Raw genomic sequence first — 12,635 nt, forward strand, 5'->3', positions numbered from 1 at the left:
TTTATAAATTATGAAAATGAGACATTCCCAGTGACTTGCTGGTTAGATTTCCTTTTTCTTCTCCAAAACACAGTCTGAAAGTTTTATAGGGCCAGGAGTAATGGGAAAAGTTCACAAGGGTCTTATTCCCCTTGCTGCAGCTAAAATGAAGCAGAATTTCTACAGTTTCGAGACAAGAGAAGAGAAACATAAATGGAAATTTTCAACATTTTTCATTATCAACCTGTGCAGAGCAAAAAGCAAGACCCCTGCACAAAAAAAAAAAAAAAAACCATAAAATAAAAACCTTGAGAGTAAAGGCATTTTTAACTCCCATTCTCTGACCAACAGACTTCTCAGTTTAACAGCTTCCATTAGTTTTAAAAACCTGGAGAATGATAAAATTAGTTTATTTCAATGCTTTGGCTTGAGATTTGGGTGTCACCAACTCCACAGCTTCTTACAGCCTGAGCAGTGGAAATTTAAGTTGGTCCATTATAAAATCGTACACTCCTACAGGGAGATCAGAAACTGAACATGAGCATCAGCATCAGTCTCATAATCTGAAGATTTTGAGTTTGATTCTCACATGGGGCACTATTATAATGTTGGTTTTTGGCTTGTGGGGTTTTTTGAATTGTTTTGGGGGTTTTTTGGGGATTTTTGTTGGTGTGGGTTTTGTTGTTGTTGTTTGTTTTCACTTTTTTGTTTGCTTGTTTGTTCTGTGTTTTTTTTTAGTGAGATTGGGATTGAAGGTACCTGAAGATACTTGACTCAAATGTTTATTTTTTCTTATTTATGTTACAGCCTCACAGGTAGGGAGTTCTGTAGTATTCTACTAACAAGGTATAAAATGGTTAACTATTTTTTTATAAGGATTTTTAAGGGTAAACTATCTAATTAGGAAATTGCATTTAAATTATTTTCACTTTTAACATAGTAACTAATCACTCAAAGTCCGTTTCTGTTCAATTACAAAATACTGCTCAAACTTATAAAGATGAAGAAGAAGAAGGACTAGTCTCTGTTTTAAAATTTCTATCTTGTTCTGTATATATTACTATATTCTAACACCCCAAACTCTAAGTTTTCCACCTTGTGGTATTATACACTTCTAATTAAACCACACACTTCTAATCCTAGTGTCATCAACCAATTTTGGAAGCTTTTTCTATGGCCTCAGGTCAAATGTATTGGTTTCTTGGGAGTCAGAGTCCGTCAGTACAGGAAGTCTAAAATTCTCAGCATCTAGAACTCTCTTCTAGAAGTTTCTATCTGATCTGAGGACTGCAAAGGGCTGGAGAAGCCCAGTTGTCTCTTGCTGGTTTTTTGGTCCTTTAATACCTTCAACAGAAACCAATTTTAACTGATTCTCTAAGCAGAACATGATCCTTCATAGACGACGCCTGTAAAACATGGAAATTCACACATGGACAAAAACCTTGGATCATTGAACCTCTCTGTTTTGGTGCTGAAATTTGCTGAATTTCCCTTCATTTCTCTGACAGCTGCTGGATTTTACAGAGCTGTCCAAAGATTTCAAAGGAGAAAAACCAAACCTGATGAAACTTCCTGGTTTACTGGTCACCCGTGAGCTGGATGTCTGAATTCCTACAAAACCCACTGAAAACCTGATTAATTATGTCTGTGGAGTGTGGAGAGCAACTTAGAATGCTCAGAATGAGACACTTCCATGTGGCAAGCCTGACAGATTTTCAGGTGCCACTGACCATATTGGCCAGGGGCTCAATTCATTTTCCTAAATGCAGGAGCCCAACAGCATTTTAAAATTCTCATATTATTTGGAGCACCAGAAAATCTCCTTCTCTTCAGATATTCAAAATCCATCTGTACACAATCCTGAATTTAATGTTCTAGGAAATCCTGTTTAATCAGGGAGGTTGGACTAAATGACTTCCAGTAATTCTTTCCAATTTTAGCCGTTCTGTTAAGGCCAAACAGAGCACTTTAGAACCTCTCAGTCCTCCATGTGCAGGTATCTGACAAAATTTGAGCCAAATCCAAGAGTTCCATCAATTAGAGAGAGCTCAGACACCTTGCTGACAATATACACTATGACCAAGTACTATTTTAAATCTAATATTAGATAAATACATGCAGCTGTGAAGTTAATCCCATTGAGCAGGCAGAGTACATTTTTCAGGTCACTGACCAGGGAAAATTTACTATTTTACTATTTAAATTTACTACATTTAAATTCTTGAATTTACTATTTAAAATTTACTATTGTTTTAGGTGCCCTGGATTGTCCCACTTGGCCTTCAGCTGCCGCCCCAATTGGCCCAGAATTTCCATACATCCTACGACACCTCTGCCAGCCCCAGACAAATGTTCCTCATGCTCTGGGGTCTTAATTAGAGCATTTGTGTCTGTGTTTAACTGAATAACTCCTTGGCTTGCAGGCAGTGCTCCATCATTAAATTTGTATTAATCCTTCTTAATGATTAAATTCCTTGGCGTTGTGGGTGACAAATGATGGGAATTTAGAGAATTTTTCCACAGGGGTGCAGCACAGTTTTTAAAGTATTGGAAGATGTTTAAATTGGTTATCTGTCCTCAGGAGAGAAGAAGAATTGTCTTCTCCAAGTTCTACTCACCATGATGGACCCAACCACGGGACCCTTGATCACCCACCACAAGGCAGTGTTGTCATTCATGTCCCAGCAGCTGCAACCATTGAGGAAAGAATGGGATGGGGAAAGAGAAAGAAAAAAAGACAAAACAATGAAATTAATGAACTTACAACTGTTTTTAAGGGGGCAGAATGTGGGAGGTTGGTTTTGCAGCTAAATTATTATATCTAATTCAAAGTGATAGTTCTTTACTTTGTCTTATTGCAGCTTTCTTTTAGAGCCTTTCCACAATCATTTGGAAGTAAAATAAGTATTTTTGTGGCAGTTTTGATGGTGTTCCTATTAAACAGCTTAGATATTTTGGAAAAACCCTTTAAGTGTATTTCTGTGTCTGTAATACAACCCTAAAGTTGTCCCTTGAAAAGAAAAGAAAAAGAGATAAGTCAATGGATTGGGGGTTTTTTGATGGTTATTTCAAAGTTTGATGTCTCACTTACTTTTCCAGGGTTAACAGATACAAATGTTGATTTCTGGCCCTGACACAAGGATTTTTACACATTTCCAGTACACCAAGATCCTGGTTGTATTCACATATTGGAATGATTTTCCAGTCATTTTGTTGCAAGTCCTATCCAGGATTCATCTGAGAAGGATCAAATACTGGGCAGGAGTTGGGATCAGCTCCTTTGCTAAGCTGTTGCTAGTGAGTAATCATAAATAAAATGACATTTTGACCCCAAAATTTAAAATCTTCCTCTGAAATCACCAAAGGATTCTGCAGAAGGTTATTTCACACAGGTGCACTAGGATATTCAAATATATGGCTTATATTCAAAGAGAGTTTTAATGCTAACATACATTTTTAGAGCTAGAAAACAAATAATAATGAAAATAATCTTATTTTCCAGGCTACACTATTATAATGTCTACTATTTATTTTTGAGAAATGTCTTCATGACTTTTTTAAGTCATCAAGAATTTGCCAACTTTCATTTGCCTCCACTTTCTTCCCCTGATGTTCTCCCTAGAAAATATAAAATCACAGAAACCTGTCCAAATTGTACTTGCAGTTCTGAGAAGGAATTTTTTCTTTCCCACTGGGAAATGAGCCAAAGTCCCTGCAGAGGCTGTCATGGTGCATTTGTCAAATGCCAAAAAACAATTGGGAAGAACACACAGGAATAAAACACTGCTGGTCTCATGAGAGCTTACTACAACTTCAGTGTCATTTAAATGGTTGTGTGGTAGCATCTGGGGGAAAAGGGAAAATCTTCAAACAGAACTACATACATGTGTAAAAGTGAGGAGGCAGAGCTAAAATCCCATCATCACAGCGTGTGTGAGAGAAATCCCAAATGGCTGAGTGATGCTTGGCTTAGAAATTTCATTTAAATATTTGCAGTTGAACAATATTCATTCTTTTCTTTTTCATTCTTTTCATTCTTTCATTATTTTCAGTTGAACAATATTTAGCCATTTCAGATGGAAAATACTTTACTGGATTCCCCTAAAACCAACAATAAGGATTTGGATGGTACAGCTGGTGAGAAGTGAGAAAATTTACACAAAATTATGTAATTTTCCTTCTGTTTGTACATGGAAACCTGAAATCACCCAAAATCTAAGGGGTTGATGACCGAGATTTTCAAATGCAAATTAATATTTCCTAGTTGTCTCACTTTGGATGCCCAACTTAAAATATTTGAGAGGAGATAAATGCTCAGGGGGATCTCCTCAGCCACAGTGTGGAAATCAGGCTTTTTGTCAGTGATCAACAACGATATGGAACTAAAATCACCAATTATCTTTTAAATTCTTTTTATGCATTTATAAATTAGGTGCTTTCCACTGAAAATTACCCATTATTTGCAGAGCTCAACCTCCTTATGATGGACATTAAATCTGCCCCGAAAGTCTTTAGTGAATTGACCAATACTGGAAGAATCTGGGCAAATTATTAATTATTAATTTAGCCATAAAAGTAGATATTGATGCATGGAAATTTGTGTAGGGATGAGGAATTACAGGGATAGGAATCCACCTCTAATTCCAGTTATCTGGACTGTAACAGCCCAGTTAATTATCCCAGAATCTGGCTGGGACAAAGAGAACCTTGGAGGTTGTTTTGGTTTTTATTTTTTCCCCACACTGATATATTTTAAATGTGCACTCTGATACATCATCCCCTACAAATTCCTATTCTCAGACCTCTCTGCTTTTTTCTTCTTCTCTTCTTAGACCCTTTCTTCTACTTCAACCACTCCTCTGTTTTTCCAGGGGCTCAATTCCCAACTGCCACCTTGTAGATGTCAGCAATGAAGAAGATCAATCTCACACAGAGATTTTCAAGGATTTCCAAGGATATCCAGTCCCTGTGACCACCTACAGGATAAATGTGGGGGAAGGAGCCACCATCTCCTCCTCAGATAAAAAAAAGTGGGAATGCACCACAGAACATTTGGAATTTTCTGCACTACGTGTGAAAATTTGGAATTTCCCGCACAAACAAGCTCCCTAATTTCTGTCAAATGCTTCCCTACAGTGCAGGATGAAAAGAAATTATTTTTTTCCAGGATGGATGAAGGGAAGGGAGCCAGGGGGCTGGGGAAGGGATGTGATTTCCATTTTCAGAGGGCAGAGTCTGATCTCTGGCGCACGTCTGGAATAACTCCGCTTAAATCAGGAGCAGAGTTCTGGATCAACAGAGCTGCATTTACCTCCTCAATCCTGCCACTTCCAGGGATGGAAGTCAGGAGCGGAATTTGAGGGAGCTCTGCCAGTTTTGTAAGGAACAGGCAGGAGCTCTGAGCCTGTATTTCAGTCCATGCCTTTGCCACTGAGGTTTTCCAGTTCAGTAATTTCTACATTTTCGGGCTCATGCTGGCTTCTCCCCCACTCCCAGAACAATGCCAGCTGATTTTTAAAAAGTAACCACTGAGACTCTCAGCTAGAACCTGTCTAAATGTCTTGCATGCTAAATAGCTTCTCTAAATAATAGGAATTGCCTCGGTTGCTTTGGTTTTTTGTTTCTTTTTCTTCTTTTTTCCTTCTGCGAGACATTCTCCCTACCTGCAAAATGCAAGGGCTGTTTGGACTAGTAAGAGAAATTAGTGCTTTCAGGGCCAGTGCTGTGATCCTAATAATGACACAACAGGGGTTTCTGGCTTGTTTTGCATGGAAATAAATGATTTAATTTGTCTTAATGTCAAAATAGAACATTGGGTCACAGCACTGGCATCGCCAGTGGAGGAAAGGCTTTATTTGCTTTCCAGAGAGATTCTGAAAGGACAAGGATGAAGAAAACCTGACAGAACAAAGAGTTTTGTGGAAATTTTGCATTGATGTATTTCCAAATTAGGCAAAATTAAAGCATAAGCTTCAATGACTTGAGAATGGGATTTTGGTGCGAAGTGCCTTTCCCTCAGTTCTGTGTTTTCAAAGAACCACTGACTGATTTTTGAAATTTTTCTCAGTCTGCCTCATTTTTTCTAACATTTCACCAGGTTCAAGCATAGCTCATGAAAAACACTGCCAAGTTTGTCTTTTCAAGGTGTAAATACACATCCAATCCTACCTGCCACACCTGCTGCTCTATGGGAGCAGACACTGACTACCAAAATATGCAGGTCCAGCTCTGGAAGCAGCTTTTCCTTCTGGTCCTTTAGAACAGGATATTTGCAGCCTTTGTTTCTCTACCAAAAGAGACAATTTGGAAAGGACCTACCCTTTTGAATTCTTTATGAAATAATTTTTTTTCCACATAGAAGACAGGATGTGGATTTCTGTTTCATCTCTGTTCATCTCCCTAGCAAAATTCATGGAAAATCTTCCTCAGTGGGAAGCTAAACTCCTAATTGCCCTGGCAAATCAAAGCTCAGCAATGCCTTGTGCAGATTTCTTTCATTTTACTGGATTTATCTCCAATAATTTCTACAGCTGTGCTCATCACCTTCATCCTACTCCAAAATTTTCTGGAAAAAACCCAGAGAATTACGTGGGATTCCACTTGTAAGATAAGACAAACAATATCCTGCACTCCAGTAAATTAATGGAGCAGGGAATGGGGTCAGCTGCAGTTTTACAGGTTTGATGCCTGAATCTTTTAGGAATTCCCCACTGCAGTGGTGGCACAGACATCAAATTGTAACTCTATGAAGAGAAAAGTACTTGAACCTCTGGACCTAAATTGTGTTAGTACACAAATGGATGTGAGAAATGAAAGGAGAAAATAGAACAAGAGGAAATGGCATCAAGTTGTGCCACAGGAGGTTCAGGCTGCACATCAGGAAAATTTTTTCACTCAAATGGTTTTTGAACTTTGGATGGGGCTGCCCAGGGAGGTTTGGAGTCCCCATCTGTCTTAGGTTGGAAATAGGGGAATTCTATTCCTATCTGTCAGAGCTGGGGCAGTTCTCTGCTGTCCATGGGGCAGTTTTTCCTTTCTCTCTCCCACAGCCAACCCTCCCTGCAGGAGATCTCTGCTGTCCATGGCCACTGAGTGTCCCTGCAGGGCTGATCCAATCCCAGCATCCCATGGGGAGATGCTCCGCCCAGGGGAGGAGCCAAGCATTCCTACCTGGATCCAATCTGAGCCTGGCACAGCACAGCAGCCTTTGCCCCCTGCACTGCCAGAGGAGCAGCTTTCTGCTGCCCTGCATGGCCAGAGGGAGCCCAGGCCCATCTGCAGCAGCCCTGGAGCTGCAGAGGAAAACTCCCCCCTTGTGCAGGATCCCTGCTGCAGCAGAGCCACAGCTGGCACTGCAGGAGGGCTGAGCCCCCCTGGGATGGGGCTGGGACACCCCCTGACACACAGGGGGCAGGGACTGCTCTGACTCTGGCAGGGTTGTGGGTTTTTTGTTTGTACTATTGCATTTATATTTTTTATTTTCTTGTTAAAGAACTGTTATTCCTATTCCCATTTATTTGCCTGAGAGCCCCTTAAATTCAAAATTATAATAATTTAGAGGGAGGGGCTTTACATTTTCCATTTCAAGGGAGGCTCCTGCCTTCCTTAGCAGACACCTGTCTGTTCAAACCAAGACACCATCCCTGGAGGTGACACTCAGTGCTCTGGGCTGGGGACAAGGTGGGGATCAGTCACAGCTTGGACTCAGTGACCCTGGAGGTCTTTCCCAACCTCAAGGATTCTCTCACTCTGTGATTCCTCTCCAACCACCACACTCACTCCTGTGGCACCCTTGCCACGGTGCTGGATGCACCTGGAACCATTTCCCACACAGCAACACCTACCCAGTGTCATCGAAGTGGAGCCTCAGCACTGCCCAGACAGTGACACAAATTGTTGGGGTACCTGCAGAGACAAGACAGTGGCACATGAACAGTCCAGACACACTTGATACTCAGCAATGAGCATTTATGCAAACTCTCCACTGAGGTTTTATTTCCTAACAGCACTTGTGCATGGCATAAAGCAATTTATTGAGTTAATTCAGAGCTCCAGAAACATCCCTGTCAGTCAGGGGTGGGGCTGTAGGAGCAGAACTGGGAACAGGAAAAAATTGATGCTGTGCCAGGTCATTATTGCTCAGTGCTTTGCTGCATCTCACTGCATGAAGAACAAAACAAAGCCTGACAGAGGAGAATCAACCACATCCATGTTTAGAGCTACTGGAATCATGCAAGAATTGCAGTGCCAGATGTTGAGCTGGAATAGCATTATTGGATTCTCTGTATTCTTCAGTGGTATTGTTGTAAATTATTTACATATGTTGCATTTTCTCTGGTACAGTGTAAATAACCAATCTTTCTTTAGTTATTCACAGATGAGAAGTTTCCTCTGCTCACAGGAATATTTAATTTTTTTTCCATTAAAAACATACCAGAACAAAACAACAGACTCCCAAAAAAAAGAGTATTGGGGTAAGGATTTAATTCCTATTTCAGACGTTTCTTCATTTTCAAAAAATGCATGTTAAATGTAAATTTAATTGAAACAGTAAGAACTCACTGAGAAACCTGGACTTATTTTGCTTTCTGAAAATCCTAGAAATGTGTTGGTTTTTTTTTTTCCCCGTGGAAATATTTTTATTTATTAATGCATTTATGCAAGACGACTCTGGGTAAGTTGGATCTCCACTCTATGGTAAATAAAATCTTTGACAAGAAACTGCTGACATCTGTTCAGGCACCACTGGAAAAATGAAATGCTGAAACCCAAACAAAACAAGGACCTTGATAACCCCAGCTCCCAGCAGTGAACAAGACTGTGGTGAGTTGACAGGAACAATTATATTTAATACATTTTGCAAGACTCTGTTGATGTCACATTAATTAATCGTTTGAACCACTTAGACGAGCCTCTGTCTAATCAAATTCCCACCATCAGAAATAAAAATATCCCTGTTAGACCTGGGTGACTGATGGAGACCTCCTCCTTCAAACAACCACAAAGAGAAGAATTTGAAAGGAAAATTATATATAGAAATAAAATGACAGGCTTTGGGATAAGAAATCATCCATATTAAATTTCAGTTGAAGTCTGCTTTTCTCACAGGTGAAGACTTAGAAAACACTGAGAAAAAATATTTTTGCCCCTAAAAGAGTTAAGATTAATTTTTAAATATCAAACTTTAATTTTAATTGTATCAAATGAACTTTAAAATATCAAGTATTTGCCCAGAGAAGCTGTGGGTGCCCCATCCTTGGAAGTGTCCAAGGATGAGTGTTGGAGCAACCTGGGATGGTGGAAAGTGTCCAGAGAAGGGGGAGTGTGAATGAGATGAGTTTTAAGGTCTCTTCCAATCCAAACCATTCTTTGATTTTGTAAAACACGGGTCTCATGTTTTATTTAGTTTCCTCTATATAAATTTTGATGCTATGAATAGCGTTCCAATTCTCTAAAATGCGCAGAAAGACAGAATTAAAACTAAATGTGTCATAGAAATGCATTTAAAAACCCCATGTTTCAGATCAGCTTGGAGCTTTGAACCATCTGCTGCATGAATATACAAATCCTCACACTACTTTTCTTTACATCAAAAGGTTTCTATCTCTCCATCGCCTCCTTTTCAGCTTCTGAGGAGCGTTAGGAAACAGACAAGCCCTGAAGGCTGAGATTTATTCTTGATGACTTGTGCTGCCCTGAGTTAGTGATCCTTGTCAAGGGTGCCCTAGAGCAGAGGCTGGACAGAGCTAAAGAATAAAGCAGGGATTTATTCAAAGGCCTCCATGGATGCACCTTGGGCAGCACCAGAGCCCAGCCAGGGCTGCACCCAAGATGAACCAAAATGGCCCCAAAATGCACGAGCGCTGCCGGGGTCTCTCCCTGGGATCAGTTCTGCTCCATTTGCACCTTGCAGTTCATTGTCCCATTCCAGCTTTAGCCCAGGCAGTCCCACCCTGCTTGTTTTTCTCTCTCCAGCCCACGGTGTTTGTGCTCTGGGGCTGAGATTTGGCTCATTTGTCCTTGGTGCCCAGCTGGAGCAGGAATTGTTTTGTCTCCCTGCTCTGTGCACAGAGCTCACCATGCCCTGATACGGAGCTCAGACCCACATATTAAAGCAGCACAGAATGTGAAAAATATAAAAGCTAAACCTGTGGCATCATTAGGAGCAGGCATTAGCAGAAAGCTCAGGAAGACAGCAGTCCATCCAGAGAATTCACCAGCACCTTGCAGATTTAGGAAGGAAAAACTGCCTGGATCAACAGAGCCATATGTAGTTCTCATTAATCCCTCAAGATGAGGACACTGAGGTCTCAGCACATTTGGAGGAACAGATCAACATCCAGATATTGCAAAGTGCTGAGCTCTTCTTTCTCACTGCTTCAGTGCATCTCCCTCCCCACCAGCCCTGAGCTGAGGGGCTGCGTTTGCCCTCCAGGGATGGAATCAGGAGTCTGGAAGTGCCTCTGATGGGTTTGCAAATTGCCAATTGCTTCCACCAGATCAGGGCAACTGTGAGTCCAGCTGAAACGTGTGGGAAATGAGAAAATAATTGTGTTTTTAAAAAAAAACCAAAACAGAACTGTCCAAACTGGAGAGTTATTAATGGTTATTGCTGATGCTGCTTTGAATCTGAAGTGATCGGAGTTTGTGTCCACCAACACAAGCTGGACCTGGACCAGGTATCCAAGCTGGGCATGGACCTGCTGCAATGAGCCCAGAGGAGGCCACGGAGATGGTCCAAGGGCTGGAGCCCCTTTACTGGGGAGAAAATCTGGGAGAGCTGGGAATGTTCCCCTGGAGAGGAGAAGCTCCAGGGAGAGCTCAGAGCCCCTGGCAGGGCCTAAAGGGGCTCCAGGAGAGCTGGAGAGGGACTGGGGACAAGGATGGAGGGACAGGACACAGGGAATGGCTCCCACTGCCAGAGGGCAGGGATGGATGGGAGATTGGGAATTGGGAATTCCTGGCTGGGATGGAATTCCCAGAGCAGCTGTGGCTGCCCCTGGATCCCTGGAAGTGCCCAAGGCCAGGCTGGACACTTGGAGCAGCCTGGGACAGTGGGAGGTGTCCTTGCCATGGCAGTGGGTGCAATAGATGATCTTTAATGTCCCTTAAAACCCAAACCATTCTGGGATTCTGTGAAGTCCAGTGTTTAGCTCAATGCCAGTTATCATCCATGGCACTCAACTGCAAACTAAATATTTTGAGGTTGCATTACAGAATTAATCCATCTGGGAAGTTTATTCAATACAATGACTGATTTAATAAATACTGAAGTCAGTTAATATAAGCTGTTTTTCATTATTCTCACATTCAGACAAATCCACAGATATGAAAATTGTGCAAACCTAATTAAAGGAACTCAACCTCTGATTTATGTTCAGATTAAAAAGGTTTTACAAATTGCAATTTTGCATTGCTTTCTTCTCTAATTGTCAGATTTCCATGTACATAACCCCCAGTTTCTCCTTGGAAGCACATTTTTCTCTGAGCTAAAATGTGATTAAACAGCTTGGAGGGTACAAAAGGAACCCTAAACACCTTTCCAACATTTTCTTTCCCAAAGCCCTTTTCCAGTAACCATCCATTTCCAACAGCCTTTTTAACGCACAGATTATTTATGATAATTTGTTGACTCCTTTTTCTCTATACCTTCTCTACCTCTAAACCTTCTAGAAAAATTTTCTCTCTACTGTAAGGAGTCTTTGCCAGGAGATGAAAATTTTGGTTTGTGTACAGCTGCTTCAGGAGCGAAAAAAACAAGACCATCTGTTGATTTCTTGAAGGTTCAGGCTACATAAGGGTGTTTTTTCAAAGGAGAGTAATTTAAGGCATGGGGTCTTTGTGTAGATTTTACACATGAATATACAGGATTATTTCTATTTCAAAACATGAATATACAGGATTATTTCTACTTCAAAAGTGTCTGTAAGTATAAAAATTGAGTTTAACATTCTCAGGGAACGTTTTAAATGAATGTATTCTTCTGCATTCACCATCTGACTTCTGCACAAAACACATCTGCAAAGAATTGCTTGCATTAACACATCACAGGAATCAATTTATATCCAGAAGGCCAGAATGAAAAATAATTACCATGGTTATCATCATTTAACTGGCTTTTCTGATATAAATATTGTTCCTTCCCAGTGCAAGTTTTTATTTCCCATCCAGGTAGGATAAGCAGATGTGAATACCCTTTGGATACATTTTCAATTTAGTTATTATCTGAAAGAAAGGCACAAATGAAGCCTTAGAAAATAGACTAAACTTAGCCTTGCAGATTTGATTATGCTGAAGAAGCTGATTTTAAGATCATATCTTGCAGGAGGCAATTTTCTGTTGTAGATTACTCCTCTGCAGGAGATGTGGTGTCCTCCAGATATCAGTGCAACTCTATTCACACAAAAAATCACAACACAGCTTGGGCTGCAGTGGTAATTCTGTGCTGTGATAATTCACTTGTGGGGAATTTTGGAAGGGATTTGAGATGGGACCTTTGAATTGTTTTTGATGATGTGGTTTATTTTCTTATCTTCTACATGGGCAGGAAGGGTGAGTTCAGCTCACATCTTCACAGCATGGCTCAGAAGGTCACAAGATCTTTAGTTAAAGACCTTTTAAGGAGTTATTGACCAATAAAACACTGCCAACAAAGA

General features: G+C 40.6%; 1 protein-coding gene across 3 annotated transcripts in view; it reads right to left on the reverse strand.

Annotated features, from left to right (window-relative positions):
• The window catches only part of ADCYAP1R1 (ADCYAP receptor type I), a 150,548-nt gene that overhangs the window by 23,962 nt on the left and 113,951 nt on the right, over positions 1-12,635 (reverse strand). For all 3 annotated transcript variants that reach the window (XM_059475740.1, XM_059475733.1, XM_059475748.1), the window contains exons 11-12: positions 7,824-7,884; positions 2,598-2,667 (exon numbers count right to left, since the gene is read on the reverse strand). In XM_059475740.1, coding sequence (XP_059331723.1) covers positions 2,598-2,667; positions 7,824-7,884 — 131 coding nt within the window. The remainder of the gene's footprint in view (positions 1-2,597; positions 2,668-7,823; positions 7,885-12,635) is intronic.

Source organism: Ammospiza nelsoni, chromosome 1 (genome assembly GCF_027579445.1).
Source record: "Ammospiza nelsoni isolate bAmmNel1 chromosome 1, bAmmNel1.pri, whole genome shotgun sequence".
Taxonomy (NCBI): domain Eukaryota; kingdom Metazoa; phylum Chordata; class Aves; order Passeriformes; family Passerellidae; genus Ammospiza; species Ammospiza nelsoni.